Genomic DNA, 15,389 nt, shown 5'->3' with positions numbered 1-15,389 from the left:
CTATAATAATAATAATAATAATAATAATAATAATACATTCGATTTATAAAGCACCTGTCATTGCTAACAGCAATCCCAAGGTGCTACTACTGTATGAGAGGATACAAATACATCTCAATATATATAATCTGTCTGTATTGAAGAGTGCTTAGGAATTCAAAAGACAGATCTGTTATTGAGGGTTTGTGAGAATATCTCTGTGCATCTGAACTAACCTTTCCGTCTTTTTTTCTAGATGCAACAACCGTACCCAGTGTGCGGTGGTGGCTGGGCCAGATGTTTTCCCCGACCCCTGCCCTGGCACATACAAATATTTGGAAGTCCAATATGAGTGCGTCCCATACAGTAAGTACCCTTTTTGTAAAATGATTTGAACATGTTTTGGCCTCTTATCGCTGTAATGACATAAGTGCGTTAGAAATGATGTCATCTCAACATGTGTTTGCCATTTCCTAAAAGTTGGATTGTGAAGACTGCAGTGTTTTACAATCATTCATAAAAAGCACAGACACTTTATATGGGGAACTATGATCACACTTCTCCCCTTGGAAAATCCAAGAAAGGAAGGAAGAGAAAGGAGGATCGGCTCCAGTGATGGCAGATGGTGATTTGACCTCTGACCATGTGATAACAGACTGAGAGGTCGTATTCACTGGAGTGAAACATTCCTGGGACAGGGTCGCTGAATATACCAACAACTGTGAACGTTTCTCTTTTGTTTTCTTTCACTGGTAAAGTTTTCCCCTAAAATGTAGGTTACAGCTCATTGAATAAAACATGCACAAGGGTTCAGGGTCTTTTTGGAGTAAAGACATACTTTTGTTGTTGGTGTTTTAAAACGGTATTCCAGCTTAGAAGATTTGTCCAAAGGCAAACCCAAAATGCGCTTTCTGTGTCTGTTTTTTGTCGAAAAATCTAAAGTGATTCCCCTGTCGTTGCTCTCACTACTTTTCTCTCACAAAAGGCCTTTTGAATACATTTTTTCACACGCAGTTTTTGCCAAAACAAAAATGAATAATGCTTTATGCCCAAACATTTTTTTAATTTAAAATGCAATGAAAGAGGACATATTACTAACTACAGGACAGACACAGAATGTAGTAGGAAATAAACAACAACTAACTTCCTCGATTCAATAATAGACCTGCTGTGCTTCAGTGGAAGAATCCAAATGTACTTTCAGCTCAGTAATCTGTTGTTAAACATGGTTGAACCAAATACTACTATTGCTATTACATTGTACATGGCGTTCTTTGTAAAGCTCATAGAAATATGGTACAAGAGGCAGAGTGGGTGTGGATTTGTTTCTATTTCTGTAGACAAGTGAAGCTCTTATTGGTGACATTCTTTGTTCATTACAAACATACAGTATGTGCAGTTTAGGTCATCAACATACAGAGTTGGATTTCAAATACAGAAGAAAAGTCGATATCCAAAAATCAATTTAGTATTCTGTGTAAATCTTACTTTTGCTTAAAAAAAAAGATTGTTGGACAAGTGGACTGAGCCGTTCAAGAAATGTAAAGTGAAATATTTTAATGGTTAAACTGCCCTGTTTCAAGTTATTGTCAGTTCTTCAAAAAGATATAAACCACTAAGTAAGTTTCTCCTCAAGCATAATTATGTGTAAAAGGAAAGTTTTGATTCCAAATATTTAACTTTTTTCTGTCTTCCTTCAATAACAAATGTGTGTGACAGCTTGGAACAAACGTTTTGAACTGTAGTTTTTTCAGCATAATTCCTTCTAAAGTGTTTCAGAAATCACAGATACTTATCTTGAATCTTTGCCTCCCATTGTCTGAGTGTACAGCCTTGGTACCACGGTCCATATAGACGGCCAAGGTGATCTCCCACACTGAAGCATTCAATTATGTCTGGCTAAACGGCTCTTGCCTGGCATCTAGAATGACCAACAGATTAAATAATAGGACTATCAGAGCCCTCTCTGGAGCAGATGGAAACACAACCTGATACCTGCTTAATGCCCCTCTGAGTGCGCGCACACACTTGCACGCCACACACATCACAAGCATCAAAACAGGGTGTGCGTCAGTGTGTGTTTTAACTCTTGTTTCCTCCATTCATTTAGAACTTGTCTGCACATTCTGTCCTCATCCTTGTTTTAACTGAACGCCAGCTTGAAAACACAGCGCAACCGTATGTCATAGATTAATCACTGGAAAGAACAGTATCTTATGAACAACTGAGTGCAAAGGAAGATGAGTTGCATGCTGATCTGATAAACAATGAGTCAGTCAGGGTAACGTTTCCCCCAGCAAAAATAGACAGCATCTGAAACCAAAGTCATTAGAGAGCTCAGCTAACAGAGGGAGGGACAAAGGGAGAGATGGAGCATTGGAGGAAAGGATAGAGAGGGAGAAAGATTGAGCATTGTAGAGAGAGAGAGAGAGAGAGAGAGAGAGAGAGAGAGAGAGAGAGAGAGAGAGCCTTTAACAGTACATTAGCAGTTTTCGTGTACTGACTAAGTGTTCAGGCTGGATCAGGTAGCGCTCTGATACACTACCTGGCTCCTGTGGGTGTGTTTTGCAAAAAAGAAACGTTGCAGAGTAAAATATGATGTATGACAAGGTGAACGAGAGCTTGGATACCATGACTTTACACCTCACATTCTTATGTCTGAGAATACATTATGCTTTTTTGTTCCATGACCCCTCACAGAGCCCTCTCATTGTATCCTTAAAATATTTATGGAATCAATTTTCTTTGAAGGGGCGTAATCGTGTCCGAACGTTAGAACTGAGATACTTTGCTACTACTTTTGTCGTAGATACTTGAGCTCTCGTCTGCGATCAAGCTGGCGTGCGTGACATAGAAAATCAATGCTGTCAGCGGCATTGTTGTGAAAGATACATTTTGTAAGACATTAAGCGGTGATATATCTCCAAAATGTTGCCATAAATCACGACGGATCAATAAACGAGGCTTGTTTTCTGAAATATATGAGAGTGTACTCAAACTGTCGCATCCCTTAAACAGTCAACAACTTTAACAAATCAACATATTTACATTAGAAGGCAGGGTTGGCATTAGCGCACTCAAATGGATGCAACTTCAACAGGACAGCCATAACTCAAGTCGGCGACCCTTGACATTACACACACTGCTAGTGCTGCCTGTTGAGTGCAAACACCTGACCCAGAGCCATCACCCCTGAGGCCGGGCGTTGCTAATCAGAAACTGATTGCACCGAAAGTGAGCTGAGCTTCAAAGAGACACCACCTCATGCTGTAGAGGAACTTTTCCCCAGCACTGGCGTTGAAGTAGAGCGGTTATGTTTCCAACCGCATAGATATTGTAAACAAATCTGAAAGTGGGTTGTAAAACAGGTAATTAAATGATGTACGGTTCAGTTTTCTGGGAAATGCTGCCCCTCCACCTCTCCTCCTTGTTTTTTTTCTTGAGGATTTTTGGCTTGCTCTACCTACCAAGCTCTTCATCTCTCCTCCCCGCACTGCAGGATTCTGGCTCCTTTCCAAAGCTAAAATCAAGTGCTCTCTCGCTTTTCTCTCTCTGGCTCTCAGTGGTATGAGTGTGTGGCGGTCGTGTGCCAAACTAGCCAGCTAGCTTTGGCAGTAATTAGCCACCTGTGTATACTTGCTCATTGCACTGCAGGCGGACTATAAATATCCATACATTAACACACTACTGTACAGAGTACTTTCTCAAGCCAGTTCTCACACACGGATACATGAAATCTCTACGAATACACAATTGGTGAAAATGAATTGGATCGTTTCATGTCATTGTCACTATAAAAAAATTCAAAAAAAGCCTGGAACACCTGGGATTTTGTCTATCCATGTCCTCATCTCCACGCAGCAGACCCTGGCTCTCCAACTGTTATTATGAAGCAATTAGCCTACTACCACATTTAGTGTATTAATCAGAAAAGCCAGTGATATGTTATGCAATACCCATGCAGTCTATTTTAGACAATAGACGTGGCTCAGTAGGAGAGCTAATTAAAAGATTAAATCACCTTCTTGTCTGGCCAATTAAAGACTTCTGTCAGATTGGACCCTTGGAATAACTTCATCATGATAACATGAGAAGATCCATGTGTGTGTGTGTGTGTGTGTGTGTGTGTGTGTGTGTGTGTGTGTGTGTGTGTGTGTGTGTGTGTGTGTGTGTGTGTGTGTGTGTGTGTGTGTGTGTTGTCATTAATATGATTGCTCTACGTTATGCCCATGTGTGTGTGCATGTCTCAACGTATGTGAATGTACATTATACTGTATGTGTCCTTGTTGGCGTACACGGGCAATTGTGTGTTTCCCAGGGAGAGCGAGGGAAAGATGGAAAGAAACCAAAGAGACGGAGGGTGAGCGAGCGTACGAGAGAGCGGGAGCGACAGCTGAAACAGAGATAGAGTGAAATAGGTTAGACGAGGCCAGCAGACGAGGAACAGAATGAATGAATTAACTGATAAAAAGACACAGCGGTGAGGTGGACAGGGTTAGGGTTGCGGGAAGTGGTGGAAATACAGAGGACAATACAGAGGACAATACACAGAGAATGAACGAGGAAAAAAGCACAGCGTGTAAGGACGATGGAGAATGCCAGCAGGTGAGGATGAGAGGACAGAGTAAACGATGAGAATAATGGAGAGAGGAAGAAGACAACTGTCCGTGTCCACAAATGACCTTGGGCTTTAGCCGGCTGAGCTGATTGGTGATCAGAGATAGTAGTGGTGAGGCTGCTGTCGCCACTCGTCTGCAGGAACACGCACACACACGCACATATTACACACACTCATGAGCACACACACTCATGAGCACACACTCATGAGCACACACTCTTTCCTCCTAGATGAATACCTCTTTAATAAACCGTATGCTTTCAATAAAAATGTTAATTATCTTTACACCGTACCACAGTCAGGTTAACACTGCTTCTGTGCGAGTGTGTGTATGAGAAATAGAAATGGAAAGAGAGCCTGAAAAAAAGCAAGAGAAGGTATCCACGGCACAGATGCCTAATTCATTTGATTAAAGTTACAAAAAAAATAGAAGATACTAATACGTTGATGAATATTCATTTTTGTATTTATAAAACTGAAACTAAACAGGCGACATAGTTTCACTCACAAAGCATTTATGTAAGTGTTATTGTGCTGCTATTGTTTTTTTAATAATCATTCAAAGCTTTACTGGAAATAATTCAACATAATTATTTTGAAGCTCACTATTCAATTGTGCAGTCTTAGTGGTTTTACAAGCGATCAGTCAAAGATACTGAATAGATAACATGCCTCACCTCTGCAGAATTCAATTATGAATTACACTAAGAGATACATTGAGAAATGATGCTCTGGTATTTATGTGTTCTGGGAAACAAGGACATGTTGTGCAGTCTTGCACACTCTCTAGGCTAAATTAGCAAAACACCTCTGATCTTTTACACCTCGCACGCTTGAGCTAACCTTGAAAAAGCCTTTCAACAAACGCCTCACCCACCTACACTACATTCACTCTGTAAAAGCCTGCTCACTGAAAGATGAATGACTGCGATTTGTGAAAAACTTTCATTTCTTACCCTTGTCATGGACATTAAAATTAGAGATGCCTCAAAAAAACCGAGGTCACAGACGGGGGCGTCCACTAATCTGGTGAAACAACAGGCGGCGATATAAATTGAATGACATTTGTTTGACATTTTGTGTGCCATTTGCTGTACTTGTTGTCGCCACACTTTTTCATTTGAAATCTATTAGTCGCTGTCAACCTTGAACTCTGCGTGTTTTCCTTTGAGTCTCGGAGGTTGTATAAGACACTCAGGTGATGCGAAGGCCTTGTTGTTCTGTGTCATTAATCCCCATTGTGGCAACCACACAGTGTCTCTTTGTATTGTTTAAATATAGTATGTGTGTGCGTTTGGTACATCAATATCTGTCGTTCCACCATCGCACACATCCTACTCAGCACAGACACACTATCTGCTTTCTTTCACAGTTTTTCCTCACAAGAAAACCACTTCCTTGTGGTGAACCATTTTATATCTCCACTAGTAATGGCACAGACTCACACAAACGCATATACACACACTTGTTTTAGGTTTAACACGATCTCCTTCCTGAGATTGCTTATTTATCGGGAGTTGTGCTAAGCCACAACAGTTATCATGCATTTTTCATGAGCCTAGGATTTAATGGTAGCTTGTGTGTGTGTGTGTGTGTGTGTGTGTGTGTGTGTGTGTGTGTGTGTGTGTGTGTGTGTGTGTGTGTGTGTGCGTGTGCGTGCGTGTGTTTGTGTGGTTGTGTGTGTGTGTGTGTAAGGACTAGCATTACTATACTTGTGGGGACCTACATCTGTTTACATAGTCACGTGTGGGGACTCGCCTCCCTTATGGGGACAAATTGGAGGTCCCCATAAGGGGGATCATTAATTTTAGGGTGAAGACTTGGTTAGGTTATGGGTTAGGGTTAGGCATGTGTTGATTATGGTTAAGGTTAGGATAAGTCTCTAGGTGATGTTTGTGACATTTGTGCTATATATAAGCATGTCCCATCCGGAAGTCCTTCCAAATGTTTTTTTTTCCTTTGAAGACTCAAATGCTCCTCTCCTCTCCTCTCCTCTCCTCTCCTCTCCTCTCCTGGGACCAGTTCCATTCGGCAGGTCTCTAAAGTCTCGAAAGACACAAGGGCACTGCCTGCAGGATTAGGTTTCTGCCATGTTCACATTCCACTCAGTCCCCCTGGGAGCAAGGTGGAATGGAATTCATATGTTTAAGAGGCTTCGAGCAAGTGTGCACATTTCATTGCGGTGCGAAATGAACCATCCTCCGTTCGAAGCTCGAAGGATAACGCTCTGAAAATAATAGACAGGGAATTGGTGTATGGATAGAAGCAAACCGCTGCATTCAGTATGGTCGCATTTCCACACACAGATGATTGTACAGTCAAACACAGAGTGGCACAGAGTAGGTGACATACAAATAAGCGTTACTGTGCGTCAGTGGCAGTTCTCATTCATAACACTCCGTTCAATGTCTCACTATGGGATGCGCCTCATCGCGGAGCAAACAGAAGCATCAATCTCATTACGCCAATCCTGATTGGCTGGTGATCTTGACGTCAGCGTCAGGGGAAATCACCCCCTATAAGTAGATTGCGCCACAACGCATGCGTCATTCAAACACCTCTTCTCGCTCAGAGCACATCTCACAGTAGCCGGGCAAGCTTCACTGTCCACAGACTGAACCCAAATACCCATTTCGGTAGACGGGCGCTAGCCGGCTACTCCTTCTGCTTCGCAGGAAGACGGTAGTACTAACGCCGTTAGTACTTAAAAATCGACCTCGCCCTTCTCTACGAGAAAGTAAGGTAGGTCCGGTTTTTTTCAAGCTAGCAGCACACCTGTTGCTAGCTCGCTCCCTCTCTACCGACACCACGGTAGCGAGGAAGTTTTTCTTTTCTCTTCCCCACAGAGGGGACAATGATTAAAAAAGGAGCATACTGCCACACCAGTCAGTATTCTCCGGGAATAAAAGACCCACACCGTCCTTTTTCTCCGGATTAAAGACAAGGTGGTAAGGCCCTCTCCACGCCACGAGGCGACAAAGATGGACACCCATCTCCCTCACACCAGAGGAGTCAGGGACTCGGTGGCTCGACTCTGCGGCTGCGGGTTGAAGATCTCGGGCACAGACACACACCAGGTCTGTTCGTCCTGCCTCGGGCTGGAACACGCCCGAGGCGCTATCGACAACCCCGGCTCATGCGGACATTGTGTCCGCTTCACAGTCAAGAGCCTCTGCCGACGGCTAGCGAGACAAGCTAGCCTGTCGGAACAGGACCCCCCCATGTCCATGGACCCGCCGGCCGGCAGTCAAGACACGGGGGCGTCCGCCACAGAGAGCGAACCCCTCTCCGTGTCGGTCTGGGGCTCATTATCAGCGATGGCCTCAGAACCGGAATCCCGCGCCCTGGCAGGCCGGGACCCGGTGACGACAAGACACGCGGGAACGGATTCCCACGCCGGTTAGACCTCACCATGGTCTCACCCGCAGAGGATGTCCTCGAGTTGGATTATGAGGAGGACGATGAGGAGGACGCCCTGCCGTTCCTCCTGTCCGAGTCAGATGAACAAGAAGAGGACACCTTCATGTCATCGGCCCAGGCGGCAAAGCCTGGAGCGAGGGCTGCTCTCCCGGGCGACAGCACACCAGCTTCGCCCGGTCTGAGCATGGACCTGCAGGCCGTGTGCAAACGCGCTGCGGTCAGACTCAATGTTCCGTGGCCTGAAATGGCCAAGGAGACCTCCAGGTCCCGCTACGAGGGGAAGCATTCCCCAAACAGCGGGCAAAGGGAGGCAACTCCTCCCGGTTTTTCCAGAAATGTTGGATGAAGTGTCGGTCTCGTGGAGAGACCGGCCCTTCAGCAACAAGGTCCCAATCCAGGGTGCCTCCTCCCTGGACTGCGATGGAATGGAGAGGCTCGGCCTGCTCCGCATACCGCCCATGGAACCGCTGGTGGCGGCCCACGTTCTACCAAAGGTGGGCCCCTCACCGAGCAGGAACCCCACGGTGCCAGCAAAGTCGGACCGCTTTCAGTCCACAATGACTGAAAAGTCCTATAAAGCTGCAGCGCTGTCCGCCAGGGCCCTGAATGTGTCCTCGCTGCTAACCGCCTACCAAGCGGAGCTCTGCGAGGACCTGTCGGGTAGCCCGGGAGCAGCCACTCTGGACGAGATTGCAGCGGTCACGGACATTTGCCTCCGTGTCCAGCGCTGCGCCGTCCAGGCCACGGGCAAAGTAATGGGGATCATGGTGGTGCAGGAAAGAGCGTGATGGCTCAACCTCACCAACCTCCCTGACCGAGAAAGGGAAGATGTGCTGGATATGCCCATCGTTCCCGAGGGCATTTTCGGCTCCGCTCTCGCCTCCATGCAAAGGAGATGTGAGATGAAGAAGAAGGAGGACGAGGCACTCCACCTCTGCCTCCCTCGAAGGGTCCAGCCGCTGCCTTCGCAGCAGCAGTCCTTCACCCAAGCGAACTCTGCCCGGTTTAAAGCACCGGACAAGCAGAGGTCGCAGCCCACCCCGAGTCCCCAGCCCAGGCTGGAGACAAGGGCAAGTTGGCCGAGAAAATCTCCGGTTCCGGCTGCAGCTCAGGCTCAGCCAACCCAGAATTTCGGCCAGCAGTCGAGGAAGAAGAAGCGAGCGGCGTGACAGCCCCTCCTTCTCCCCTCCGTGAATGTGTTCCCGCCGCCTCGAGAGATGCCTAAACACCATCCTCAAGTCCGCACAAACACATGTCACACATTGATTGATTCCTCTGTCATAAAACATTTGCCGCTTCAGGCCGAGGGCGCAGCTCAAAAAAAATGAAAAGAAAATCAATAAAACCAATAAACAGCCCGCCAATTCTTCCCCTTTTGAGAGCAGCTACGGCATCTCTCAAAAGGCGGATTATTGACGGGTCTGTGAAGGCACCACTGCCACGCGCAGTGCCGGCTGGGGCTTTAAGGGCACCACCGTCACACGCATGCGCAGTGCCGGCTGGAGCCGTAAGGGCACCACCGTCACACGCATGCGCAGTGCCGGCTGGAGCCGTAAGCGTGGCATCTCAGCTGGCTCTAAGGAGCATACAGCAGGAGATACTCACGACATCTGCCTGGGCTTCTCAAAACAGTTACACTTTTTCTGTTTTCACAAGCCCAGAGAGAGTCAACCCACATTCTGGAGAGAGAGGTGCTCTCTCTCCTAGAAAGAAGGGTTTTATCTATAATGCCCGCCGAGCAGAGTCAGATTACCCAGACAAATGTCCTCGTAAAGCACCCGCTCAACATGGGTCTCATCATAAAACTAAACCCCGCGCGCCACGAAGTGCGGAGAGTATTGGTTATTATGTAATGCGTAGTGGCACTACACCCGACTTTTCTAGTGCGGGACGCGCCTACGGGTGCTGTCCTTTCACAGAAGGTGGTCACCACGGACGCACGTCAGACAGGCTGATAGGGTATTTACGAAGGTCACCCGGTGAGAGGTCTCTAGAGCAGAGACCTCCAGCGGGCGCACGTAAATCACCCGGAGCTCTTAGCGGTGTTCCCCACCCTAAAACGCTTCCTGTCTTCTCTCAGAGGACACCATGTCCTCGTGAGGACAGACAACACGATATCGTGTATGAACCGCCAAGGGAGGTTGCGTTGTCTCCAGTCACACACACTGGCACACAAACTGATCCTTTGGAGCGGCAGACGTCTCCTCTCTCTGAGAGCGACACAGGTACCGGGAGTGATGCACCTCGGGACAGAACTACTGTCCAGATGTGCACCACTCTATGCAGACTGGACTCCACATCCAAGGATCGGGAGTCCGCTGTGGGTGCGTTACGGCAGAGCCGCGTTAAATCTGTTCGCATAAAGAAAAAATGCTCAATGACAGCTGTTCTCTTTAATGCACGATTTAAACGCACTGTTAGGCGGGGACGCACTCGTACACGATTGACCTCCGGGTCCTCTGTACGCGTTCCCACACCTGGCTCTGTTACCCCCAAATCTGGCCAGAGTGAAGGAGCAACGCCGCACACTTACTCTGATGTTTCCGCCCTAGCCCGTAATGTACGGGCTGGCGGAGAAATATCAGCTGTTGTGCAGGCAGCCATGGCAGCCCCCACCACGCAGGGACAGATTGTCTCAGGCGGGGGGGGGGCGATCCTTTACCCACGCCCAGAGCGTGGGGCACTATGGGCCTGACCCGTGAGTGGTACAATCTGAATACAGTGGGACTCCCTCAGAAGGTGATAAACACTATTCAGAGTGCGAGAGCTTCCTCCACCAGGTCTCTTTACGACTGTAAGTGGAGGGTGTTTGAGGAGTGGTGCCTTCAAGAAGGACACATCTCTTTTCAATGTCCTGTCGGGGTGATTTTATCATTTCTACAGGACTTGATCGATAAACACAGAGCTTTCTCCACGATCAAGGTGTACCTGGCTGCTATTGCTGCATGCCATGTGGGCTTTGAGGGTAAGACGGCTAGCCAACATCCTTTGGTCTGCCGTTTTATGAAGGGAGCTCGCAGGCTCCTCCCTGTCTCCAGGTCACTGGTGCCCTTATGGGACCTGGCAGTGGTTTTGAATGGGCTCAGAATGACCCCATTTGAACCCCTGGAAGGAGCTGACATGAAACATCTGTCACTCAAGACAGTGCTGTTACTGGCCCTGGCATCCGCCAAGCGGGTCAGCGATATCCATGCACTGTCTGTACATCCCTCATGCACTCAGTTCGCCCCAGGGCAAACGAGAGTGTTGTTGAAGCCCAACCCAGCCTTTACACCAAAGGTGGTTGGTTCGTGTACCCCAATTGACATTGAGGCATTTCCTCCGCCGCTGGTTTCCTCCGGGGAGCAGCAGCAGGATTTATTGTGTCCAGTCCGGGCTTTACACACATATATGGACAGATCAAAAGAGCTTCGTCTTAATGACCAACTCTTCGTGTCCTGGGCTAACCCTCACAAGGGCAAGCCTGTTACTAAGCAACGGCTCTCACACTGGATTGTGGAGGCAATTGCTTTGGCCTATACGAGTCAGAATTTGCAAGCACCTTCGGGTCTGCGGGCTCACTCGACTCGGGGCCTGGCTACATCCTGGGCTTTGTTCAAGGGTGTTTCCATCCAAGACATCTGTGCAGCGGCGAGCTGGTCCTCGCCGCTCACTTTTGTCCGCTTTTACAGGCTAGACGTCTCCGCTCCAAGCGTGGCCCGAGCAGTGCTGGGCACCTTGTTGAGTCGGGACTCTACCTGTTAAGTTCTGGTTGATCGGTGATTTTCGAGATAAGCTCGTCTGGCAATAGGGGAGCTACAATTTCCCATAGTGAGACATCGAACGGAGTGTTATCAATGAGAACTATAGGTTACTTACGTAACCGCAGTCTCAAAGTAACATGAAGTGAGATGTCTCACCAGACGGCCCTCCTTGCTATGGTGAAGCGAGAAGAGGTGCTTATTTTGAATGACGCATGCGTTGTGGCGCAAGCTACTTATAGAGGGTGATTTCCCCTGACGTCAAGATCACCAGCCAATCAGGATTGGGGTAATGAGATTGATGCTTCTGTTTGCTCCGCGATGAGGCGCATCCCATAGTGAGACATCTCACTTCATGTTACTCTGTGAACTGGGGTTACGTAAGTAACCTATAGTTTTGGCAGGTCCACTGAAATGCAAACCCAGTTATCAAATCAATGTTCTGGGTTTCATTGCTCTCTTGCTATAAGCATACATTAAAGAGCTTATTATCTCAGGTCGTTTTGCATCCCTGTATTTTGTCCTGCATTAAGTACCATGTATACATCTGTGTGAGTTTGGCTCTGTCGTATCCCTCTTCCTCTCTCTGTGCCTTCATGGCATGTGTGTCTGTTTCCCCATATTGGTGTGTGGCATATGCAAGATGCATTACTGTCAGATAGCTTCCCCATTGCAGTGTGGTCTCTTCAGACGCTTACGTAATGTTATTACCAATCACACATGGAGAGCATCCTGGCACTCTCACAAGGTTAGGATGAAATATGAGAATGATTATGAAGATCTGAGATTGTATTATCATGATTTCCTTATTATTGCATCATTAATCTATTTTTGTCTCTTGTCCCTGTCCCCTATTTCCCTCCCACTTTCTCTTTTCTTCAACTCTTTTCCCTATGGCTCATGCAGAAGTTGAACAAAAAGGTAAGTCTGTAAAGCAAGCACTCCCACATTCACACATGCACTCATACTCAACATGAGGGGTTGGGTGTCACTTTTTGATGTCGGCGCCTGAAACGTGTTGTACTGTAGCTAACGGCAGAGTGACATCTCTTTCAAAGTCACTGCTGCTATTTTAAGACAGCTTGATCTCAGTGTATAGAGGCAATTCAGAAACACTGGTTCTCATTAGACACTCTCTAGGCCCATATTATTTCATGCTAGCCTGTAGAATGTCACTTAGCAAACTCTCCATGGGGAGAGCATGTTTTTATGAGGAACCAATATACAGAAAATTACATTGACATTTAATATTTCAAATGCTTCCCCGTGATATGAAAATTGTGCCAGTGCTTTGAATAGCCAATGGAAATTCAATCAATATTCCCAGCCCTTTCTGTGGGATCTGAGATTGTTATTTCGAAGAATGGGAAAACCACAGTGCACATCTGGCCCGTCTGTGAGAGTATCTGCCATGTATGTGTATGTGACAACATTCCAGTTAAATTACAAAGGTCCCTAAGACTCCAGTCGCACTGGCTTCCCAGAATTTACTACATCTCCCACATCTCCCACATCACTCATAAAACATGACCCCAGAATTCAAAGATGGGAATACTAAGCACAGAGTGGGGAATGAATTATTGTAACAATTGGAGAAACAGCAGGCGATAAAAGACGTGTTCTGCTCTACAGTTGGGCGTTCATGACAAAGATAGAAAGGGAGGGAAAGGAAGAAAGAGCTATGAGACTAATGAGGAGCCGGGGAGGGTTGAAGAAGTGGGAATAGCGGGAAAGGGGGTGGGGGTTGGGAGGGCTGGTGGTAGAACAAAATGTGCTATTTTCTACTTTTCTTGTAGTTGTGAGAGCAGGGTATTATCTGTTGAATAGGAGACATGCTGTTGCTGTTCTTGAGAATGACAGTGACTATACAAAAATCAAATCACAACACAGTCTATCATGTCATCGTCAGCCAGTTGTGGTTAAGGTTGAGTTACAGCACTATTTAACATTTATGAAAAGAGGCAAACATTTCACAAACACTGTCATAAAAACTAGATGGAATAGTTGCATTTTACAGAGTTCAAATTGCTATCATTCTTTCCTCAGTATTTCTCTGCCCTGGTATTCTGCGAGGAGTGTACCAGAGTGAACATCTCTTCGAGTCAGATCACCAGTCCGGTGCGTGGTGCAAAGACCCACTGCAGGCCTCAGACAAGATCTACTACATGCCCTGGACCCCATACCGCACTGACACACTGACCGAGTACTCGTCAAAGGAGGACTTCATAGCAGGACGTCCCACCACCACCTACAAACTCCCACACCGTGTGGACGGGACTGGTTTTGTAGTCTATGACGGTGCTCTGTTCTTCAACAAGGAGCGCACACGCAACATTGTAAAGTTTGACCTACGCACTCGCATCAAGAGTGGTGAGGCCATCATTGCCAATGCCAACTACCACGACACCTCACCATACCGCTGGGGGGGAAAGTCGGACATTGACCTAGCGGTGGACGAGAACGGGCTGTGGGTGATCTATGCAACAGAGCAGAACAACGGGCGAATCGTGGTGAGCCAGCTCAACCCCTACACCCTGCGTATCGAAGGTTCCTGGGACTCAACGTATGACAAACGCTCCGCCTCCAATGCGTTCATGATCTGCGGAGTCCTGTACGTGGTCAAAACAGTCTACGAAGATGACGACAATGAAGGGACTGGAAACAAAATTGACTACATGTACAACACTGATAAGAGCAAGGAGATGACGGTTAACATACCATTCCCCAATTCCTACCAGTACATCGCCGCAGTGGATTACAACCCGAGAGACAACCTGCTGTACGTGTGGAATAACTACCACGTGGTCAAGTACTCGCTGGACTTCGGCAACAATGGTAGGCCCCACTTTACACCCAATTCTTCTCTCTCCACCTCTGACTTCTCATTCTTCCGTTCTTAATGTATTTTTTCAACTTAGTACCATGCGTAATACCAAGAACAAAGAAGTCGGTTTAAGCATTTTTCCAACAATATTCATTAGACAGGCTGTGATGTGATTTGCTAAATCTTCACATGGAATACCTTGGCATGTTTGCATTCCTTTTAATATTCATTCCTTTTAATATCCATGATGATGAATTACTTTCTGTTGTGGCATAAGGAATGCTTACAGCCACTAATCTTTCTCTAATAATTTATTTTGAGAAAGGAAAAAGGAAAAGCACCATCTGTGCAACTATGGTTTCTCAATTATGATTGTCTCCCACTACTCCACCCCTTGTGTCTGCAAGTTTTTAGAATTAAAAGATAAAATACAAAATAAACTAAACTAAAACAGAACTCTCTGAGAGCTGCTTTTGTCAGATAAAGAATAATTCACAATGTTTTCTTTTATCTGCACCTTAGCGGAATAGCTCTAAAGTTATTCTGAGCCTTATATACTGTATTATGTTCTTTTGCCTTTTACTGTACCTTCTTTAGTTTCCCCAGCTGCTTAACAAATCATAAGGCCTTCCCCAAGAATGAAGCCAGGAGTGTGTGGAGGAAAGAGGAACACTGCCAATTTCAGTTCATCCATTTACGTGTTTGAAGTTTCACATATGCATTGTTGACCTCTTTTGAGACTGCTGTCAAAGGTTCATCCCTGGTTGTCACCGTTAGGGATACCACCATTTGCAAATTGAATACATAT

The 15,389-nt window shown here is 46.4% G+C and overlaps 1 protein-coding gene across 1 annotated transcript in view; it reads left to right on the top strand.

The window, feature by feature from the left end:
- adgrl3.1 (adhesion G protein-coupled receptor L3.1) overlaps window positions 1-15,389 on the top strand; it is a 137,616-nt gene that overhangs the window by 62,698 nt on the left and 59,529 nt on the right. The window contains exons 5-7 of the mRNA XM_034081404.2: window positions 236-345; window positions 12,664-12,678; window positions 13,804-14,592. Coding sequence (XP_033937295.1) covers window positions 236-345; window positions 12,664-12,678; window positions 13,804-14,592 — 914 coding nt within the window. The remainder of the gene's footprint in view (window positions 1-235; window positions 346-12,663; window positions 12,679-13,803; window positions 14,593-15,389) is intronic.

The sequence above is a fragment of the Pseudochaenichthys georgianus genome, chromosome 1 (genome assembly GCF_902827115.2).
Source record: "Pseudochaenichthys georgianus chromosome 1, fPseGeo1.2, whole genome shotgun sequence".
Classification (NCBI taxonomy): Eukaryota; Metazoa; Chordata; class Actinopteri; order Perciformes; family Channichthyidae; genus Pseudochaenichthys; species Pseudochaenichthys georgianus.
The sequence above is the reverse complement of the archived record's forward strand: the minus strand, read 5'-3'. Positions and strand labels throughout refer to the sequence as shown.